The sequence below is a fragment of the Eschrichtius robustus genome, chromosome 1 (genome assembly GCF_028021215.1).
Source record: "Eschrichtius robustus isolate mEscRob2 chromosome 1, mEscRob2.pri, whole genome shotgun sequence".
In the NCBI taxonomy this organism is placed as follows: Eukaryota; Metazoa; Chordata; class Mammalia; order Artiodactyla; family Eschrichtiidae; genus Eschrichtius; species Eschrichtius robustus.
Genome location: NC_090824.1, coordinates 138852775 through 138876917, shown reverse-complemented (window position 1 = coordinate 138876917; position 24143 = coordinate 138852775). Strand labels below are relative to the sequence as shown.

Below are 24143 nucleotides of genomic sequence, written 5' to 3'. Positions count from 1 at the left end.
GGGCTGAGATTAGGCCAACATTTCTGGCTCTAAAGCAGCAGCAGTCGGCACAGACCTAGCCCTCTGAGCAGAGCCCATCCAAGTGCTTATCTTGAAAAAGGAACGGGACACTCATCAATAGCATGGGATTTAAACTCACCCCACGACATGTAAAGTTAATTACATGCTCATTAGGATAACATTTTCCATCATCTTTACTCAGCAAACTTTCTGTGAAGGTCCAAATAGTAAATATGTTTAGTTTTTTTATTTTAATTTGATCTCTTTATTTTATTTTATTTTATTTTATTTTATTTATTTATTTATTTATTTATTTATTTATTTATGGCCACACTGCATGGCATGCTGGATCTTAGTTTCCCGACCAAGGATCAAACCCATGCCCTCTGCAGTGGAAGCGCAGATTCTTAACCACTGGACCTCCAGGGAAGTCCAGTATGTTTTGTTCTGTGGGCCTTATGGTCTCTGTTTTAACTGCTCGACTCAGCCACGTGCACAAGCGACCACAGACAGTACGACGAGTGGTCATGGCTGGTTCCAGTACAACTTTATTCACAAAGTCAAGTGGTGGACCATAATTTGCCAACCCCTTATTGATGGAGACAGAGGATGCATTTGTGCTTTATCAGGCATGGCTGTGTTACCACTGGTGGCCCTGGTTCACTGGTGGGAGTCACCCTCACATGCTGTGTGCTGGTTGTTTTTCCTCAGCAACCGGCTGGCACAGTCGGCCTGTGGTCAAGCTGCAGGGCACTGTTTTATCCCCCTAACTGGGATTATTCTGCCTAGGAAATCTGAGAGATCTATGAATTTTGTTGGATTGTTGTTGTGAGTATGACAGCTCTTGGAAAGTTGGCGAATGGTTTATCCTCTTCAGCAAGTGTGGTATTTCTGTCGACTCTGGATTGACGTGGAGTCTTTCCTGAGAGCCAAGTGAGAGGGAGGGCTGAGGTGGGCACAAGGATGGGTCAGTGATAAAGGCATAGGTGGGATATAGTGGCAACACAATTGTATTTGTGGAAGTGTTACACGTCTGCATAACTTGGAAGAGGATTAGAAATCTAGCGACTCCAAATGAATCTTAAGATCAGGTGTTTAATTTTTCTAGACCAACCTAGTCTATCTTCTTTTTAATCGGTAGTCACTGAAATTGACAGAACGCAAACAGGAAGCACTGAGCTGGGAATGCCCCCTCTCTCCTGTGGCAGCTACAAAGGGATGACATTTGAGTCTGACTTTTATTATTTACTGTCGCACATCAGGCAATCAGGCAATGTCCCACATTGGCTCAAATATATGGCACAGCAAGCAGAACTGGTTTCTTCTCTCCATCATGTTTGCCTCTCTGTTCTCTCCTACAGATGGATGGTTTCTAGCCTGCTTCCAAACCCCACCTCGGCTGAGTGTTGGGCGGCCCTTCTACACGCTCCTATGACTCTTGATATGGACGCAGTCCTGTCAGACTTTGTTCGGTCCACGGGGGCAGAACCTGGTCTGGCCAGAGACCTGCTGGAAGGTAGGCCTCCTCCAGCCCACCCCCCAACCACCCTCTTGGGCATAACTGCCCCCAACCCAGTGACAAAAGATAAGAAAGTTTCTCTTACCTGACGAGGGTGGTACTTGGACTCCTAAAAAAGCAAAAGAAGGTGTGGATGGTGAAATTACTTTTGTTATTCTTGACTTTCTTTGGGGAATGGAATAGATCAGACAACTCTCTACAGTAAAAGAGCAGAAGGCATTAGCTAAGCTTTGCTTTGCATTAAAGCTTACACATACTGAGTCAAAATCTACCAATACCTATTTTTTAAAGAAAATATATTTAGTAAAGCAGAAATTAGAGAACATTCAAAAAACCACTTTTATTGGAGACCTTAGCTTCTTATCTTTGTCTTAGCTAAGACAAAAATACTTTAGGCCATAGTTTTTGGTGAAAAAACACCTAACAGCCAATAAAATAGTTGAAAATAATTCACAAGCAAGAAGGCAAATTCATCCTCAAGCTTTTAGCGTAGATATCATTCACTACATGAAAAATGTGCATAGTCCATATTTAGAATGTTTTGAGAGAGTTATTCAGTTATAATCATAATGAAATAAAAATTAATGTTTAGTTTCAGTCTCTAAAATGGATTTACTTTGTGTATTTTTGAAATTTCTTTTTTCGTGGTGGGGTGAAGGGAAGAAGTGGGAAGAACCAATTACAACTTCTCAGGAGAGTCCTGTGTGTGAAAGGGGAGAATTTTTAAACAATTACTCTTTGCTTCATGTGTATAAATTCCTACTTGTGAAATTAGCAAATACTTGGTCAAGTAGTGTTAAGTTACAATGATTCCTTCATTCACTTAGGGGAAAATATGAATTACTGTAGATTTGCATGACTGGAGGTAACTATTCAATCCTATTGAAAATTAGCCGCTTATTGGGGGATTCTGATAAAATGGGAGTAGTTTTTAAATTTCCCTGAATCTCCCAGAATTTCAAACAAACTTGGGGTTTAGAGTAAAATATGCTTAGAGAATATTTGTGATATATGTGAATCAAAGTGCTGTTCTAATGTCTCCCTGATAGCTTTCACTGCTTTTCTTAATTTCAGTGAGCAGTCATATGGAGAAGTAGGTTTACAGTGAGATTGGCAACAAGGGCTGGGGTCAAGTCCAGACTCAACATTTACTGGCTACGAGATGTAGGGCAAATTATTTCATTTCCCTTAAGCCTCAGTTTTTTTTCTATACAATGAGCCTAACCCACTTTCCAGGGTGATCGTAAACATTAGAAGTTGTGATGTAAATGCTCAGGTGGAGTGACCAGCATGTAGAGATGCTCAGACTGTAGCAGAAGATCTTGTCTGTGGTTGCCCTCTTTGCAACTAGTACTGACCTTGCTGTTGATATCTGGTTAGCCTTCAGTTGGAAGCAAGAGTTGTCAGCTCTTTTCTTTTTTCTTTAATTTTATTTTTTAAGGAAAATGACTTTTTGTGTACAGTTCTAAGAATTTGAACATGTGTATAGATTTGTGTTATTATTACTGCTCTCAGAACACAGAACTGTCCCATCACCCCCAAGTACCCCTCCTGCTCTCTTTAACGCTGTGCCTTCCCCAACCCTGGGCACTGGCAACCCCTGCTCTGTTTTTTATCACTTTGGTTTTGTCTCTGTCGAGAACTTTATATACATGGAGTCACGCAGAACCTAATCTTTTTGAACGGGCTTCCTTTCACTCAGCATAATTATCTTGAGATTCATTTGAGCTGTTGTGCGTGTCCATAGTTTGTTCCTTTGTTCTGCTGAGTGGTACCCATTGTAGAGATGGACCATGGACTGTTTAGCCATTCACCTGTAGGGGGCATTCAGTTGTTTCCAGTTTTTACAGTTAGACTAGAACTGCGATACACTTGAGAACAGGGGTTTTGTGAACACAGTTTTAATTTTTCTAGGGTAAACACAGGGGAGGGATTGCTGGTTCACATGGTAAGTATATGTTTAACTTTAAAAGAAATTGCCAAACTGTTTTCCAGAGTGCAATACTATTTTGCATTCCACCAGAAATATGTGAGAGTGCTAGCTGCTCCACATCCTCACCAGCTCTTGGCTTTTTAAAAAAAAATTTAGCCATTGTAGTAGGTTTAGAATGGTATTTCCTCATCATTTTAGTTTTCATTTCCCTAGTGACTAATGATGCTGAATTTTTTTCATGTTAGAAGTTTTCATCTGTGTATTTTCTCTGGCAAAATATCTGTTCAAGCCTTTTTCCTATTTCTCAGCAAAATTAGGTTGCTATTTTTTTTATAGTTGAGTTTTGAGAGTTCATTATATATTCTGAGTATAAATCCTTTGTCAGATACGTGATTTGCAAATATTCTCTCCTAGTCTGTGCTTGACTTTTCACTCTCTTAGCAATGCCCTTGGCAGAGCAGAAGTTTTTAATTTTGATGAAGTCCAATTATCATTTTTTTTTCTTTTATGGATCATGCTTTGGATGACATGTCTAAGAACCTTTGCATAACCAGGTCATGAAGATTTTCTCCTATGTGAACTCTTAAAAGTTTTATACTTTTGTGTTTTCATTTAGATCTCTGACTCATCTTGAGTTGATTTTTGTATAACATGTGAGATTTAGGGTAAGGTTCATTTTTATGCATATAGATGACCAGTTGTTCAAACCATTTTTTGAAAAGCTTATCCTTTGTCCTTTGAATTGCCTTTGCACATTTGTCACAAACCAACTGAGTGTATTTGTAGGAAACTATTTATTGATGCCGGTTCAGTTCCACTGATCGATATGTCCATTCCTTTGCCAATACTACACCGTCTTGATTACCATAGCTTTGTAGTGAGTCTTAAAATCAGCATGATTCTTCCAACTTTATTATTCTTTTTCAGAAGTGTTTCAGGTATCCTATTTTTTTGCCTCTCCATATAAACTTGAGGATTGGGTTACCTCTATAAAGTTTCCTGCTGGAATTTTTATTGGAATTATGTTAAATCTATAAATCAATGCTAACTATGTTATGTCTTCCAACCCATGAAGTCAGTGTAGCTATATTTTCCATTTATTTAAGCCTTATTTGAGTGCTTTCATGAACATTTTGTAGTTTTTAGCATATCAGATCCTATACATATTTTGTAAGGTATATATCTAGGGAGGAATTGAACTTCTATAGATGGTATTTTTTTTAAGTTCGGTTTCTAATTGTTCATTGTTCGTATATAATCAACATGCAATTGATTTTTCCATGTTGTCCTCATATCCTGCAATCTTACTAAACTCAATTATTTGTTCAAGAGTGTGTGTCTGTGTGTGTATTCCTTGAAATTTTCTATGTAGACAATTACGTTGTTTCCTTTCCAATGTATGCCTTTTATTTATTTTTCTTACCTTACTCTTATTCTTCACTTATTCCTGTTTACTGCACTGGCTAAGACTTCCAGTAAAAGGTTGAATAAGAGTGGTGAAAGGGAACATCCTTGCCTTGTTCTTGATCTTAGGGGGAAAGCTTTCAGTCTTTCAGCTTTATGTAGAATGGGTTTCTGTTGATATTCTTTGTCAGGTGAAGGAAATACTTTTCTGGTCCTAGTTTGATGAAAGTTTTATCATAAATAGTTGTTAAGTTTTTTCCAAATGCATCTTCTACATCAGCTGATATGATTGAGTTGTTTCTCTTCTTTAAACTGCTAATATAATGTATTGCATTGATTGCCTTCTAATAGTAAACCAGCCTTTCAGCCATTATTTCTTTAAAGATTTTTTCTGTTGCACATTTTTCTCCTCTCCTAATGGGACTTGGATGATATAAAGGTTAGACCTTTAGTTATTGTCTTACAGGTCCGTACAGTTCTACTCACTTTCTTTTCCAATCATTTCTCTGTCAATTTTTCAGATTGGACAACTTCTGTTGATCTGCTTATAAATTTACTGAATCTCCTGTCATCTCCATTCTGTTACTGAGCCCATCCAATGATTTTTTATTTTAGTTGTTGAATTTTTTCATTTCTAACATTTCCACTTGATTCTTCTTTATATCTTCTGTTTCTTTGCTGAGACTTTCTGTATTTTTCAAGAGTGTTTGCTCTCTCTTACTGGTTGGAAAATATAATAACTGCTTTAAAGTCTTGGTCAGATAATTTCAATATCTGTGGCATCCCAGCATTGCTATTGAGATTTCCCTGGGTTTTTTGGTATAGTGAGTAAATTTCAATTGTATCCTAGATATTTTGAATATTATGTTTTGAGACTTTGGTTGTTTTTTAAATCTTATGGCAGATATTGTTATTTTTGTTTTAGGAAGTAATTAACCCAGTAGGGTTCAGACCACAAGTCCTCAGTTCCCCAAGACTTCTGTGGATCGTGGTTTCGACTTCAAGTCTTTGAGAAGTGCTGTTGGATCTGTCTGGTGTATGTACCACCTACTGGCCAGTCTGGGACTTAGGCAAGTCGTCTGTCCCATATTTTACTGCTCCAAGTCTCTGGAGTCTATTCAGGGTCAGATCCATACATGTGCAGTTCAGGGGTAAGCCCAAGAGTTCATAAACAACTTTAAGGGGTTGCTTTCCCAAGCTCCTGCCTTATCATAATCGCCTCGCTAGTTCTGCATCCCTGGGACTCTGCTCTCCAGCCCTTCAGCCAGCACCCTGAGGCTGTGTTTGCCCTGCACTCCTGCACACTTGATTTGACTGCACCCATCTCAGAGCTGAGCAGAGGCCGGAGAGAGAGCAACAGCAGTGGGGCTCACCACACCCACTGGGATCCACAGCTCCTCTGATTAGAGAGGAAGGTTCTCTGCCTTCCTGTTCTGATTTCCTGCCATCTCCCATTGCTGCCACAGGATTGCTTGAGGTCTGGGGCACAAGAGAACTGAAGGAAAAAATTTAAGAAAAAAAAGATAAATAAGGGGCTTCTACACTCTCTCTGAACATTGTAGACCCCCTTCCTGCTTCTTGAGCCAGAGGAGAGGTCTCCTCTTGGAACCAATGCCCACTTCTGAGTTCTGGGCTGCCCTGAGTTCACGTCAGAGAGACTGGAAATAAAAAGTGATAAACTCACCACCAGTTCTGTGGTCTTCTTCCTCAGTCTGCCTGCTCTCATTACTTCTCTGAATAATGAAGTAATAGGTAAAGTAATAATGAAGTAATAGTAGCAGGTGAATAGCTGCTTTCAGTAGGAGAGACGCAGTGGGGTGTCCTTCCTTCATATACCCTGGAACCTGTCTTCTGTTTTTACAAGTGGGAAGGTCATGGTTGCCTACGTATGGTGGGTTCTTTAAGTTGTCAAAGTTATTTGGGTCAAGATTTTTCTAAAAGTCAGTGTTTCAAAGAACAAACTATTTCATTGTGAGGTCTCAGATCTTTCTAAGGGTAAAAAAATTTCAGTGATGGCAGAAGCTGGGTGAAAGGTACATGGACTCTCTCTGTAGTGTTTTTTAAACTATTTGTGTGTTTTTATGGAAACAACCTAAATGTCCATCGACAGATGAACAGATAAAGAAGACGTGGTATATGTATACACACAATAGAATACTACTCAATTATTCATATAAAAAAGAATGAAATAATGCCATTTGCAGCAACATGGATGGACCTAGAGATTATCATACTGAGTGAAATAAGCCAGACAGAGAAAGACAAATATCATATGATATCACTTACATGTGGAATCTTAAAAAATGATACAGATGAACTTATTTACAAAACAGAAAAAGACCCGCAGACATGGAAAACAAACTTATGGTTACCAAAGGGGAAAGGTGGGAAGGGATAAATTAGGAGTTTGGGATTAACAGATACACACTACTATACATAAAACAGATAACCAACAAGGACCTACTGTATAGTACAGGGAACTATACTCAATATTTTGTAATAACCTATAAGGGAAAAGAGTCTGAAAAAATGTATATATATCTATACATATATGTGTGTATGTATGTATAACTGAATCACTTTGCTATACATCTGAAACTAATACAACATTGTGAATCAACTATACTTCAATTTTTAAAAAGAGTAAAGTAAAAAAATATTGTGTGTTTTTAATTAATTTATTTTTCTCAAAATAAAAAGTTAAAAACACACAGTGATGGGAATCACAGTACAGCAGAGGAAGGCCAATGAGAAGAAAGAGTAGCAGAGGCTGATAGAAATCTGGCAAAAAAGACAGGATAGGGACAACGGGATAAGCAGAGACAAAGGCAGAGGAAGTGAACAACAGTCAGCCTCTGGGTGAAAGGGTGTGTCCTTACCTGGCCGCAGGCTTCCCTTTGCCAGTTGGTCAAGTGGTCCCTCTGAAACAAAGGTCAGTTTGGGTGACTTTGTTTCCCAGATTCCTCTGATATCCCCTCTACCTGCAGAATAAACTCCTCCACAAGCCACTCAAGTCCCTTCAGCATCCAGCCCTGCTCCATCCTTTCTACCTCATCTCCCACTGCATCCCTTTACCATCCTTCTCCCCAGACACACCATCCACCTCTGTGCTTGTGTTTAAGCTCATGTCTAGTGCTGCCCACTCCCCCACACACACACTCTGTCTCACTCTTTATTCTGCTCCTCTTCCTAGTTAGATCACAAGCTGCATGACAGCAGGGGCCATTCCAGGTTTTGCCCACTTTGTTCCCCCACCATTGGCACATGCTAGCCCCTCAATAGTGTGATCTGGCTGCTGGGAACCAGGAACAAGCAACCAGATGGAAATCCTCGTGCGCATGGAGACAAACAATAAACAGCATAAATGAGTTAGATGGTATTTTAGTGGTTAATGCCATGGAGAAACCCGTATAAGGGGAGCAGGTATTGGGTGCGGGTATGGGTGCAATTTTAAGTTAGGGTTGTCAGAGAAGGCCTCACTAAAAGAAATGGAATCTGAACAAAGATTTGAGGTATGAGAGAGTGGATACCCGGGAAAGAAGTTTCTAGGAAGAGTTGGAATGAATTGGTCATTCCTTGCCATTCCTCAGAACTTTGTAGACTTCTATTACAACAGATATTTGGTTGTGTCTTATTTGATAATTGATCACATACTTTTTTTCCTCATTAAATTAGAAGTTCTTTGGAAAATAATCTGAAAAAGAAAAAATACATATATACATATATATGTGTGTATGTACGTATAACTGAATCACTTTGCTATACATTTGAAATTAACACAACATTGTAAATTAACCATACTTCAGTTTTTAAAAAAGGATAATAATGGAACCAATCTAAAGGGAGTTTTCCTGATTAAATTAAGGGGATATATAAAATATAAAGAAAAACAAGTTCTTAAAAACAAGAGCAGTAGCATTGATGACAGTAGTTAGCATTTATGGTACATTGTTCTATATCAGACACTAGGCTCTTTAAATGTGATGTCTCATTTAATCCATGCAACACATTAACAAAGTCTTAGCTTTCCCATTGTATAGGCAAGAAAACCAAGGCCCAGAAAATTCCTTGAAGTTACATAGTCAGGATATAGCAGAACCACACGTGAATCCACTTGTGACACCAAATACCAGGTTTTTCTGCAAAACCGGATCACCTACCATTGATTCCTGTACCCACTGTGTCCTTGTAGAGTGTAGCAGCATTTCGTATGCTATGTCCATTTGGAAGAATTTTAATGAATCACTGGAGGAATGTTTGAGTAACCCATTTTATGATGTGACTAATTAACTTTTCAAATAAAATACCACTTCAAGAGACCACAAAGACTATTCAAAAACTAGAACTAATAGCTAACATTCATGTGCCAGGCACTGTCTAGCCACTTGACATATATTAAAAGTTGGTTAAAAAGATTTTTGAGTGGGAGGCCAAACACATGAGTTCTTAAAGTGTCAGTTCCCTACTTAAAGAGAAAGCAACTCTCACACTTTTACAATAACTGTGAATTTCAGGCCTTGCAGCTTTACCAAGATATTCTTTCCATGCCTCACTTATGCTGCCATCCATGGGGGAAAAAATCCTTGAGCAAAGAAGCCAGGTTTCATTTAGAAGAAACATTAACTGGAAATTAACATCTCACATGTCCCTAGTCTAATTTTTCAGAATCTTTGTGGAATTTGCAAAATTAAGGACAATGGTGACAAGTGAGTTAAATCGTATTCTCAAAAATATATATGCATGTAGGGAAGCTGTCCACGTATTTTAAGATGCATGTATGTTTGCCAGTTGAGTTGGTAATTTGATAATGAAAGTTTCTAGAGTTGTTTATGAGGAAATATACCCTTTTCCAATACTGGGTTCCTTGGGTTTGAAGTATATTTAGTTTGGAAATTTGCAAATGGTGGTCCAGCTCGTATGGAGAGGTAACTCCCAATCACTTGCCAGTCATATTGACAGGTAATTCCATTAACCTTTACGTTTGGTCTTTGAAAATGTTCCTATGATACAGGGACAGCAGCTGCTGACTTGGATAAATGCAGTAATGCTCCAAAGCATACACCCAAGAAATGGGGGAGAGATGGAGGCAACTCAGGGGAGCATGTGTTTAGCAGAAGTCTCTCCTTAGCCTGACAGCTGGTCATCCACCCACAGCAAACCCACAGGGCTACCATGGAGCATTTCACAGGTGGGAGGAGCCCAAAGGCCCTCTGCCTGGATCCTGGCCAGTCGCCGTGGCTGACCCAGGATGCTTTGGCTCCAAGAGCCACACTAACTTATTAAACACCCAGGAAACCAAAGTGGGCTCCAGAATGGTCACACTTTTAATTACAGTGAGAAATAAAAGTGTCCCAAGGCCAGACTCACCACACGTATTTACCCAGAGCATCCTTTCTCTGCAGTCAAGCTAGATCTGAAGCCCAGTCTTGAACACACGTCACCTGATTTACCAGGAGAATTCACTGCTCTAACTTTTTTCAAATTTGCATGATTAGAGGGCTGCTGTGAGCAAGTCCCACATCCCTGAGTGGGAAGAAAAAAGCAGCCTGGTGACTGTGAATCCTGAGTGGGAATTAGAGGAGAAGGTCTGATGGCCTCTGGCCAGAGCCGGGATTACCTGTGAATCTAGAAATGATTACTGAAATGGTTACTGAAATGAAACCACAGGTTCCTCCCCCTACTGTCCTGTCCCCAGCAGGGGCAGCTCTGCCATTAGATTAATAGTATTTGAAATAACCAAAAAAATAGTCCTGTCCAGGATCCAATTTCCAAGACACCTCCTTTGGCATGGTCCCATTCAGGAGGAAACATTTTCTCCTTAGACGGGTGAGTGTATTTAAATACTTGTGAAAACAAACTGAGACCATTAGGACCATGTGTGGTAGTTTTGTTCTGGCACGCAAATCAATTAAGTAGATCCCTCGTTTCCTTTCCCTTAGGGAAGATTGTAACCCCAAGTACCATCACTGGCTGCTTGAAATTAAATGCTTTCTCTCTGGAAAGCCAACCACATCCATTGCAGTCTTTCTGGAGGATGTCTCCACCTGAGCTACCCACCTTTTTGTGTTCTTCTACCTTGCTCCCCTGATAGGCATGTTCCTCCAGGGCTCCCAGCCCCATGTACTCAATAACACGGACTAAATGGAATTTCGTTGAAGAGGCATCCCCAGCACCTTGTGGGTGGATTTCTTAACGGAGTATGTGATGCAGTTAGTAGGATCTGTGTCCCTTTAACCCCCTCCAAGTGTCCTCACTGCCACTCTCCCAGCCTCTTCCTGCTCCCTAGTCAAGCAGCTCACTGCTCAATGATGATATTAAAGAATTATTGTCAATTAGTTTTAGGTGTGATATTGTTACTGAGGTTATGCTAAGAAATATACACACACTGAAATATTGATGGATGAAATGCTATCACTCTGAGATTTGGGAGGTGGGGGAATGGGTGAGATTAGAAATGAAACAAGATTAGCCATGAACTGATTATTTATTAAAACTGGGTAATGGATGCACATGGGTTCATAATAATCTGTATATTTCTGTATGCTTATACAACTTTCCATAACAATAGTTTAAAAACAGCATCAGGAAACTTTTGCTTCCAGCCAAGATGGAGCATTAGGAAATGGGCTTACCCTCATGCTTGAGACAAGAGAAGAGAGCAGTGTGTAAGAAACAAGCCACTGAACTTTAGACAATGAAGGAAGGTGATCCCTGAAAGATGGGAAACATACAATAGTAGTCCTGTGGTTGCCAAGCTCATGGCCTTGAGAGTGTTTCCAGGATGTGGTGTGGAGAGAAGGATCCGAGATGGAGCCCAGCAGACTGCCTGTCATGAGGAGTCAGAGCTGAGGGTCGGGGAGTGAAGGAGATCAGAGCACAGAGAGGAGAGAGATGCACAGGGAGAACGCCAGCAATGTACCAAGGGTTTGCCTCTGCTACATGGCATGTGTGTAAGGAAGTTACATGCAGCTGGGGAGAGAACCAACTAAGATTAGAGGAAACAGTGCCCACCAGCAACACAGAGCTAAGTACAGTGTCTGTGCCCACCCATCAAATAGGAAAAGCACCGAGTGTGATTTCTAGAAGGGTGTTGCCTCAGTAATGGCAAATAATTAACCCTGGAATAAAAACTGCCCTGGTCACACCTAACAAACCATAGAAGCAAGACCCAAAAGGATTAAATTGTTTCCAAGAAATGTAACTACATTCCAGAACACAGCTGAGTAATAGTTATTGGAATATAAACTCGTTCAGCACCAAACAATATAAAATTCACATTGTGTGTCATCCAGTCAAAAGTTAGCAGGAATGCAAAGATGTGGGAAAGTATGACCCATAATAAGGAGAAATTATTCAATCAAAACCAACCTAGAACTGACATAGATGTTAGTATTATCAGACAAGGACATTAAGAGTTATTAAAAGTTGTAAAAACAGCAGAGTTGAATAAATTGTATTCTGTATGTTCAAAAATTTAAGTAAAGATGTAGAAGATATTTTTAAAGACCCACATCAAACTTCCAGATATGAAAACTACATGAGATTAAAAATTAACTCAATGGGATTAAGAGCAGTTTGAATATTACAGAAAAACAAAGATTAATAAACAGAGGCATAACAATAGAAACTATCCAAAATGAGACAAAGAAAATAAAGAAATTCAAAACATATCAGTGAGTTGTGGAAGAAGTGCAGTCAACCTAAAATATGTGTAATTGGAATTCCTGAAGAGGGGCGTAAGGGACAGAAAAAAATAACTGAAGAAATGAGCAGTACATAGGAGAAATTTCTATCACTAACCTTGTTAGAAAAAAAGAAAGGCCTCAAATCAATGACCTCAGTTTCCACCTTAAAAACTAGAAAAAGAAGAGCAAATTAAACCCAAAGTAAGCAGAAGCAATGAAACAATAAATATCAGAAGTAATGAAACAGAACAGAGAAAAATAATAGACAACTCAATGAACTCAAGAGTAAATTCATTGAGATCAATAAAACTGATAAACCTCTAGCCAGATAATCAGGGAAAAAGAAGATAAATTAACAATATAAAGAATGAGAAATTACCTTAGTACAGATTGTATAGACACTAAAAGTATTATAAGGGAATATTATGGACAAGTTTATATTAATAATTACAACTTAGATGAAATTGACAAATTCCTTGAAAAGTGCAAACTACCAAAGCTGATGCAAGAAAAAGTAAATAACCTGGATATCTCTCTGTCTCTTAAAGTGATTTAAGTTGGAGTTAATAAGCCTTCACACAAAGAAAACTGCAGGCACAGACACTTCACTGGTAAATTCTACCACACATAGAAGAAATTATAGCAGTTTTACACAAACTCTTCCAGAAAATCAAAGAAGAGCTATACTTCCCAATCCATGCTATGAGGCCAGAGTACCCTAATACAAAACCAAACGGTCCAGAGCAGATGTTCCTCATGAAGATCAATATGAAAACCCTAAATAAATTTTTAGCAAATTGAACTCAGTAATACATAAAAAGTATAATACATCATGACCAAGTGGGTTTTATCCCAAGAAGGCAAAACTAATTTAACATTCAAAAATCAATCAGTGTAATTTACCATATTGACAAACCAAAACACAGAAAACTATATGATCACCTCAATAGGAATGTGAAGAGTCTGACAAAATCCAACATTCATTCCTGATTTAAAAAATAAATAAAAACTCTCAGAAAACTAGGAATAGAAGGGTACTTTCTCAATCTAATGTAGAGCATTTACAAAACAAACAAATAAGCAAACAAAAAGCCCTACAGCTACCAAGATACTTACTGTTGATAGAAAGAATGCTTTCGCACTAAGACCAGGAACAAGACAAGGATGCCAACCCTCACCACTATATACAACATTTCCCTGGAGATTCTAGCCAGTGTAGTCAAGCAAGAAAGTATAATTTCAAAAACCATCCAGATTGAAAAGGAAGAGTAAGCTATCTCTAGTCACAGAGGGCATAATGACCTATGTATAAGATCCAGTGGAATTTACAAAAAGTTATTGGAACTAATAAGTGAGTTCAGCAGTGTTGCAGGATACAAGATTAATATACAGATGTCAATTTCATTTCTATATATCTGCAATGAATAATGGAAATTGAAATTTCAAAAAATAACTTTTTCAATAGCATCAAAAGATATGAAATACTAGGGATAAATCTGACAACAGTGTGTAAGACCTATACACTGAAACTACAATGCATTGCTTAGAGAATTAAAGACCTAAATGAAAGGAGAGATGTTGCACATCCATGACATCTCAATATTGTTGAGATGTCATTCTCCCCAAATTGATCTTTAAGCTCAACACAATCCCAATCAAAATCTCAGCAGGCATTTTCTTGTAAAAATTGACAAGCTACTTTAATATTCAAAGAGAAATGCAAAAACCTAGAATAAACAAAAGAACTTTGAAAAATTAGAGCAAAGTTGCAGGCTAACAATATCTGTTATTAAGAATCATTATGAAGGTCCATAATCAAAAGAATGTGGAATTGGCATAAAGATAGAGAAATAGATCAATGAAACATTGGTAAGTCAAGAAATAGCTCATATATATTGACTCCTGAAATCCAGTAAAGAAACGAAGGCAATTCAGTGCAGAAAAAATAATCTTTTCAATAAATGACAGTGAAATAATTGGATATTCATGTACAAAAAAACCACTTTGAGCTATACCTCACACATATACAAAAATTACCACAAAATGGATGATAGACCTAAATGTAACACCTATAACTCAAAAATATTTTAGAAAAATGCGTAGGAGAAAATCTTAATGGCCTAAGGTTAGGCAAAGTTTTTTTTCCAGCTTTATTGAGATCTAATTGAAAAATAAAATTGCAAGATATTTAAAGTACACACACGATAATTTGATATATGTATACACTGTGAAAGGATTTCCTTACCAAGTTAATTAACACATCAACTGTTTGCCTTTTTCCTTTTTTTTTGTAAGAAAATTTAAGTTCTACCCTCTTAGCAAATTTCAGTTATACAATACAGTGTTATCAACTATAGGAACCACATAATACATTAACCCCTCAGACCTTTTTCATCTTATAACAGAAAGTTTGTACCCTTTTACCAACCTCTCCCCATTTCCCCCACCGCCCAACCCCTGAAAAACACTTCTCTACTTTCCGTTTCTATGAGTTCAAATTTTTTTTTAAGATTCCACATATAAGTGAGATCATACATTATTTGTCTTTGCCTGCCTTATATCACTTAGCATAATGCCCTCCAGGTTCATCCATGCTGTTGCAAATGACAGGTTTTCCTCCCTTTTTAAGGCTGAATAATATTCTATTGTGTATATATATTTTCTTTATCCATTCATCCATCAGTGGACGTTTATGTTGTTTCCATATCTTGGCTATTGTGAATAATGCTGCAATGAACATGGGAGTACAGGTGTCTCTTGGAGATAATGATTTTGTCTCCATAGGATAAATACTCAGGAGTGGGATTGCTGGATCATATGGTAGTTAAATTTTTAATTTTTTGAGGAACTCCATACTGTTTTCTATAGTGACTATACTAATTTACATTCCCACCAACAGCTCACAAGCGTTCTCTTTTTTCCATATCCTTGCCAGCATTTGTTATCTCTTGTCTTTTTTAAATTTTTTTTAATTTATTTATTATTTATTTATTATTTATTTTTGGCTGTGTTGGGTCTTCATTTCTGTGAGAGAACTTTCTCTAGTTGTGGCAAGCGGGGGCCACTCTTCATCGCGGTGCACGGGCCTCTCACTATCGCGGCCTCTCCTGTTGTGGAGCACAGGCTCCAGACACGCAGGCTCAGTAGTTGTGGCTCACGGGCCTAGTTGCTCCACGGCATGTGGGATCTTCCCAGACCAGGGCTCGAACCCGTGTCCCCTGAATTGGCAGGCAGATTCTCAACCACTGCGCCACCAGGGAAGCCCTCTTGTCTTTTTTAAAATAGACATCCTAACAGGTGTGAGGTGATACCTCATCAAGATTTTGATTTGGATTTCCCTGATGATTAGTGATGTCAAGCACCTTTACATATATTTGTTGGCCATTTGTATGTCTTCTTTGGAAAAATGTCTATTCAGGCCCTTTGCACATTTTTTAATTGGATTATTTGGGGGATTTGCTCCTGAGTTATAGGAGCTCTTTGTATATTTTGAATATTAACTCCGTATCAGATATGTGGTTTACAAATATTTTCTCCCATTCCATAGGTTGCTTTTTTATTTTGCTGATGGTTTCCTTTGCTGTGCAAATGTTTTTTAGTTTGATGTAGTCCCTTGTTTATTTTTGATTTTCATGTCAAATCTAAAAATCGTTGCCAAGACAAATGTCAAAGAGCCAACTCTCTAATTTTCTTCTGAGAGGTCTTTAGGTCTTAGGTTCCAGTCTTTAATCCATTCTGGTTGATTTTTGTATATGGTGTAAGATAGTGGTCCAGTTTCATACTTTTGCATGTGGCTGACCAGTTTTCCCAACACTATTTATTGAAGAAACTGTTCTTTCCCCATTGTGTATTCTTGACACCCTTGTTGAAATTAGTTGACCTTATACATGCAGGTTTAGTTCTGGGCTCTCTATTCTGTTCCACTCACCTATGTGTATGCATTTATGCCAGTACCATACTGTTTTTAATACTGTAGCTTTGTAATATAGTTTGAAATCAGAAAGTGGGATGCCTCTAGCTTTGTTCTTTCTCAGGATTGCTTTGGCTATTCAGGGTCTTTTGTGATTCCATACACATTTTAGGATTTTTTTTTACTTCTGTAGAAAATACCTTTGTAATTTTGATTGGGATGACATCGAATCTATAAATGGCTTTGGGTAGTATAGACATTTTAACAATATTAACTCTCCCAACTTAATGGAATGTCTTTCCATTTATTTGTGTCTTCTTCAGTTTCTTTCATCAAAGTCTTATAGTTTTAAGTGTACAGATCTTTCACCTCTGTGGTTAAATTTATTCCTAAATAAATGCTATTGTAATTTTCCTTTCTGATAATTTGTTGTTGGTATATAGAAATGCAAATGATTTTGTATATTAATTTTGTATTCTGAAAATTTACTGAATTTGTTTATTAGGTCCAACAGCATTTTGGTGCAGTCTTTATAAATATAATATTATTTTTTATACATAAGATCACGTCATCTGCAAACAGAGACAATTTTGCTTCTTCCTTCTGATTTTGATGCCTTTTATTTCTCTTTCTTGTCTAATTGCCCTTGCTAGGACATCCAGTACTATGCAGAATAAAAGTGGTGAAAGAGGGCATCCTTGTCTTGTTCCTGATCTTAGAGGAAAATCTTTCAGCTTTTCACCATTGAGTATGATGTTAGCTGTGGGCTTGCCCTATATGGCCTTTATTATGTTGAGGTATGTTTCCTTTATACCCATTTTGTTGAGAGTTTCTGTCATGAAATGAAGTTAAATTCTGTCAAATACTTTTTCTGCATCTATTGAGATGATCCATTGATGATATAGATATCCATGTTATGATATTTATTCTCCATTGCATCAATGTGATGTATCACATTTATTGACTTGTGGGTGTTGAAACATCCTTGCATCCCTGGAATAAATCCCACTTGATCATGGTGTATGATCCTTTTAATGTATTATTGAATTCAATTTTCTAATATTTTGTTGAGGAATTTTGCATCTATGTTTATCAGGGATATTGGTCAAAAATATTCTTTTCTTGTAGTGTCCTTGCCTGGCTTTGGTATCATGGTAATGCTGGCCTGATAAAATGATTTTGAAAGTGTTCCTTCCTCTTCTGTTTTTTTGGAAGAGTTTGAGAAGGATTGGCATTAGTTCTGCTTTAAATGTTTGCTAGAATTCATGAGTGAGGCCGTCTAGTCCTGGACTTTTCTTTGTTGGGAGGTTTTTGATTACTGATTCAATCTCCTTACTAGTAATTAGTCTGTTCAGATTTTTCTATTTCTTCATGATTGAGTCTTGATAAGTTTTATGTTTCTAGGAATTTTTCCATTTCTTCTAGGTTGTCCAATTTGTTGGCATATAATTGTTCATAGCAGCCTCTTATGATCCTTTGTATTTCTGTGGTCTCAGTTGTAATGTGTCCTCTTTAACTTATAATTTTATTTATTTGAGTCTTACCTTTCTTAAGTCTAGCTAAAGATTTCTCTGTTTTGTTTATCTTTTTAAAAAACAGCTCTAAATTACATTTATTTTTTTCTATTGTTTTTCTGGTTTCTATTTTATTTATTTCCACTCTGATATTTGTTATTTCTTTCCTTCTACTATGGGCTTAGTTTTAGTCCTTTTTCTAGTTCCTTGAGGTGTAGAGTTAAGTTATTTAATTGAGATCTTTCTTTTTTCTTAATTTAAGCACTTATGGTTAAAAAGGTCCCTCATAAAACTGCTTTTACAGCAAATCATAAGTTTTGGTGTGTTGTGTTTCCATTTTCATTTGTTTCAAGATTTTTTAAATTTCTCTTTTGATTTCTTCTTTGACTCATTGGTTGTTCAGAAACATGTTTTTTAATCTCCACATATTTGTGAATTTTCCAGTTTTCTTGTAATTGATTTCTAGTTTCATACCAGTGTGGTCAGAAAAGATACGTAGCATGATTTCAGTCTTTTTTAATTTTTTAAGACTTGTTTTGTGGCCTAACATATGATATGTCCTGGAGAATGTTCCATGTGCACTTAAGAAGAATGTGTGATCTGTCGTTGTTGGATGGGATGTTCTGTATATGTCTGTTAGGCTTATGTGTTCTAAAGTATGTTTAAATCCAGATATTCCTTTATTGTTTTTTATCTAGATGATTTATCCATTGTTGAAAGTGTGACACTGAAGTGCCCTGCTATTATTGTTTTGCTGTGTATTTTTCTCCCTTCAGATCTGTTAATATTTGCTTTATATATTTAGGTCCTCCTATGTTGGGTACATAGTTATTTACAAATGTTATGTCCTCTTGATGAATTGACCCCTTTATCATCATATAATAACCTTCTTTGTCTTTTGTTACCATTTTTGACTTAAAGTGGTTTTTGTCTAAATATGGCTACCCCAGATTTCTTTTGGTTTCCACTTGAATGGCATATCTTCTTTATCCCTTCATTTTCAGACTATGTGTGTCCTTAAAACTGAAGTGAATCTATTATAGGCAACGTATAGTTGGGTGTTGTTTTTTCATCCATTCAACTACTCTTTGGATTGGAGAATTTAGTCCATTTACATTCAAAGTAATTATTGATAGGTATAGACTTACTTTTGCCATTTTGTTCATTGTTATCTGGTTTTTTAAAAAAATTCCTTTGTTCCTTTCTTCCTCTTTTTCTGTCTTCCATTGTGATTTGATGATTTTCTATAATGGTATTCTTTTTTTTTTATTTTATCTTTTGCATATCTACTATAGGCTTTTGCTTTGTGGTTACCATGAGGCTTACATAAAACTTATTGTATTTATAATAGTCTATTTTAAGCTCATACAACTTAACTTTGAACACATGCAAAAACTCTACATTTTTACACTCCACATTTCATATTTTTTGTCAAAATTTCTTTATACATTCTGTATCCATTAACAAATTATTATAGTTGTAGTTATTTTTAATACTTTTGTCTTTGAACCTTTATGATAGAATTATATGTGATTTACCTACCACCATTACAAAATTCGCATATTCAAAATTTAACTTTATATTTACCTCTACTAGTGAGTTTTATACTTCATATATTTTATGTTACTGATTAGCATTCTTTTGTTTCATCTTGAAGAATTACCTTTAACATTTCTTGTAAAGCTGGGCAAATGGTAATGAAAGCGTTCAACTTTTGTTTGTCTGGAAAACTCTTTATCTCTCCTTCAGTTCTGAAGGACAACTTTGCTGGGTAGAGTATTTTTGGATGGCAGTTTTTGCCTCTCAGCTCTTTGAATACCATCCCACCCCTTTCTGGCCTGCAAAGTTTCTGCTGAAAATTTTGCTGATAGTCTTATGGAGATTCCCTTGTACGTAACACATTGCTTTTCTCTTGCTGCTCTTAAGATTCTCTCCTTGTCTTTAACTTTTAACAGTTTCATTATAATATGTCTCAGTGTGGGTCTATTTGGATTGAGCTTGTTTAGAACTCTCTGGGCTTCCTGGATCTGGATGTTCTTTTCCCTACATTAGGGTAGTTTTCAGCCATTATCTCTTTGAATAAACTTTCTGCCCCTTTCTCTCCCGTCTTCTTCTCAAACCCCTGTAATGTGTAATTGATCCTCTTGATTGTGTCCCCAAAAAAATCTCTTCACTCTTTTTCATTCTTTTTTCTTTTTGCTCCTCTGATTTGATGAATGCCCTGCTCTGTCTTCTGGTTCATTGATCCTTTCTTCTATTTGATGTAGTCTGATGTTGAACCTCTCTACTGAATTTTTCAGTTCAGTTACTGTAGTCTTTAGATCTGTGATTTCTGCTTGGTACTTTTTTTATATTTTCTCTTTGCTGAAATTCTTACTTTGTTCAGGTGTTGCTCTCTTGACCTCGATGAGTAACTTTATGGCCATTGTTTGGAATTCTCTATGATGTAAATCACTTATCTCCATTTCATTAAGATCTGTTTCTGGAGATTTATCTTGTTCTTCTATTTGAAACATATTCTTCTATTTCTTCATCTTCCTTGACTCTCTGTGTTAGTTTCTGTGCATTAGATAAAACAGCCACCTCCCCCAGTCTTGGCAGGGTGGTCTTGTGTAGTTAGATGAATCTTATCATTCAGCCCAGCCTAAGCTTTTAATTGTCTCTCAAAGCTTTGTGATTTTTCCATGATGCCTTTTTTGTTCTTAGTGGCTCCCAGAAGTTGAGAATGTGCCAAGACCTGTCAATGTTCCAAGGGAAGGATCATAGTTAGCACCTAGATGCAGGCCAATTAGAAGCTGGACCCACAGGCACCTGCTGGGAAAGTATATAGTATATAGTTTGTCCCTTCCAGGGACAAACTGAGAGATGGGCCATTTTTTCCTGCCCCCTCTGTGCCAAGCCTGGGTATATAGCTATGGTGTGTGTGTGTGTGTGTGTGTGTGTGTGTGTGTGTGTTGGGGTGGGGTGGAGGTGAGGGTGTGCTCCTGTACCCATTAAGAACTGCTTCTTCATTTGCTACAGTCCTGTGGGACTTATGAATGTAAGTCCTATTGGCTATCAGAGTGAGGAGATCCTGGGGTCCATTCCTCAGTCAGCAGCCACAAAATATGGGGCTCTAGGCATGTGTACAAGTCCCTTCCAGGGAAATATTGGTGTCTTATTGTTGGAGCAGGCTGGAGGAAGAAGGTGGGGGAGGTGTCCATCAGTTTCCCCAGTCTCTGGGGAAGATCACTTCCAACCCCTAGATACCTTCTCTCCCTCAAGTAGCAGCTTTTAAAATATGCAGATAAACCGCTTTCAGAGAAAGACTGAGAGAGTGGCATTTTAGCTTGCTCCCTCTGTACTGGGCCTTGGGATGATAACCTGTTAAGAACTACTTCACTTTCTCTAGTCCTATGGAATTCATAAGTGGAAGCCCTGTTGGCTCTCAGATGCAGACAATCCAGGGACCTATCCCTCAGGTGGCAGCCATAGAAGCTAGGGTGCAGATGAGGCTACAAGCTCCTCCAGGGAGATACTGGTGACTTGGAGTGGGCTGGAGGGAGAAGATGGATAGGGTGTCTGTCAGCTTCCTAGGTCTTCAGGGAGCATCATAGCTGGCCCCTAGATGCATGCTAAATTAGAAGCCTGGCCCTCAGGCAGCAGCTTTTAAAGTACACAGATGAACAGACCCCTTTCAGGCAAAGACTGGGAGATGGACATTTTTGCTTCTCCCTCTGCACTGAGTCCTGGTGGTGGGGGGATATATACAGTGAGGTGCCCATTAAGAACTGCTTCTTTGTTTGCTATAGTCTTGTGGGTCTCTTGGATACAAGCCCCACTGGCTTTCACATCTAGGTGTTTGGGGGGGGGGTCCATTTCTCAGATGGGAGTATTAAAATTTGAGGAGCTAAATGTGGGGTCCAAATCCTTTGTTCCTCAGGAAGAAGCTGGGGGTTAGAGATTCCCCTCCCAAATGTATGACGCTGTGCTAAGGTACAGTTTATGGCAAGATTGTGTCTCAGCCTTTTCTTCCTGTTTCAATGTGGGTATTTTCTTGTTCACTGGATATGTGAGTCACATGACTTATTTCTGGATCTCTCTCAGAGGGCATTTCTCTGTGTTTAGTTGTACTTTCAGTGCATCTGTGGAAGGGGGGTGCTCCAAAGCCTCCTGTGTTGCCCTCTTAGTTAACTCACCTAGGCAAAGATTTTTTAGATAGGACCAAAACCAAAAACATGATTCATAACAGAAAAAATGATAAATTGGACTTCATCATAATTAAAAACTGCTTTTTATAGTGTTAAGAAAACTAAAAGATAAACCACACGTTGGAAGGCAATACTTGCAAACCATAGATCTAATAAAGGTTTTGTTTCTAAAATATGTGTACGGAACTCTCAAAACTCAATTAAAAATAAAACTACCCAGTTAAAAAATGAGCAAAAGATTTGATCAGCCACTTCACCAAATAAGATAAGTGGGTGTCAAATAAGCACATGAAAAGGAGCTCAACATTATTAGTCATTAGAGAAATGCAAATGAAAACCAGAATGAGGTACTACTACACATTTATTGAATGACTAAAGCCAAAAATACTGACCATAGCAAGTTTTGGCAAGCGCGTGGAGGGACTGGTATCCTCGTACACTTGTGGCAATGCGAAATGCTGCAGCCACTCAGAAACAATTTGGTGGCATCTTAAAAATTAATGTATCTTAGCATGTAACCCATCAATTTCACTCTTAGGTATTTATTTAGCAAACAGAACAGAAAGCATTTGTCCATACAAAAACTTGTACACAGATATTCTTGTCTTTATTTGTAACAGCTAAAAACTAGAAACAACTCAAATGTCCATCAACAGATAAATAGATAAAAAATATATGGTATAGCCATACAAGGGAATACTACTCAGCAATCAAGAGGACTGAACTATCCATACATGCAACAGCATTGATGAGTCTCAAGATAATTATGCTGAGTGAAAGAAGCCAGGCAGTACATATTGTACAATTCCACTTATATAAAACTCCAGAAAATGCACACTCATCCATAATGACATAAAACAGATCAGTGATAGCCTCAGACAGCGCGAGGGGGAGCAGGCCAGAGAGATCACAAAGCAGCCTGAGGAATCTTTTGAAAATGATGGACGTGTTCACTATCTTGATTGTGGTGATGGTTTTGTAGTATATACGTATGTAAAAACTTACCAAATTGTATACTTCAAATATGTTCATTTTATTCCATGTCAATTATATAAAGCTATTAAATACAGCACCTGGAATCTGGGATATGGGGTATCACTGTCCTCACTTATGGCTGAAATGACTGTGCTCCCCTTCTCCATGCTCGGGGAAGACCAACAAGCATCTGGGCAGAGGATGTTCCTCCTGTGCTTGGGTGAGCAAGGTGACTGAGGGGAGAGTGCCCTTCCCAAAGGACCTCCATGTGTAGCCACAGCTGTCCTTGCAAATGCCAGACAGCCTAAAGTGAACAAATGTCACAGTTTTCAGATCTTCACTTGCTTGTGAGTCTCACATTTAACCTTCAGCTAAATCAACTTTTAGAAGCCCAACTCATGCTCTAAACCTTAGAATTGTAACATTTACATTCTTTTAGGTTGAATGAGATAGTCCTGGGCCAGTGTTTCCCAAAGCATTGTACACACCCCACTGTCTCCTTTTTGAAATGTCCAGTTAGCATTAACCACCCTGGAAATGCATATCCAGGGTAGGGCTGATGAGGACTCCACATGAATGGCCTCTGATGAACTCATCTCTTTCTGAGGTAGAGAGTAAAACTGACATGAAACAAGTATAAACATTATATTCCAAGTCCATGAAAACATTGTCAAAATAGACACCGTCTAGCACCCCCAAGTTATAAACAGTTTCATACAGACAGACCTCACTTCTCTCATATGTCCTGCACTAGATTACATGAAAGTAAACTTTGTGCTGTCCCCTCCACATTCTACCAGGGTTGGTTTGTGTGCCAGATATGACAGAAGTGATGGGATGTCCCGTCCAAGATTACATTGTGAAAACATGCAGGAAAGTTGAAAGACTTATTCAGTGGATGCCCATGCGCCTACCACCTAGATTCTACAATCAACATTTTATTCTACTTGCTTTATCAAATGTATTTTCTCTCTATCCATTCTTCTCTCCACCCATCAATCCATCTAATTTTT

At 37.9% G+C, this 24143-nt stretch overlaps 1 protein-coding gene across 2 annotated transcripts in view; it reads left to right on the top strand.

Annotated features, from left to right (window-relative positions):
* The first annotated feature begins 1365 nt into the window (after positions 1 to 1365).
* The window catches only part of LOC137760254 (OTU domain-containing protein 7A), a 176492-nt gene continuing 153714 nt past the window's right edge, over positions 1366 to 24143 (top strand). For both annotated transcript variants that reach the window (XM_068537405.1, XM_068537397.1), the window contains exon 1: positions 1366 to 1516. In XM_068537405.1, the coding sequence (XP_068393506.1) occupies positions 1366 to 1516 (151 nt within the window). The remainder of the gene's footprint in view (positions 1517 to 24143) is intronic.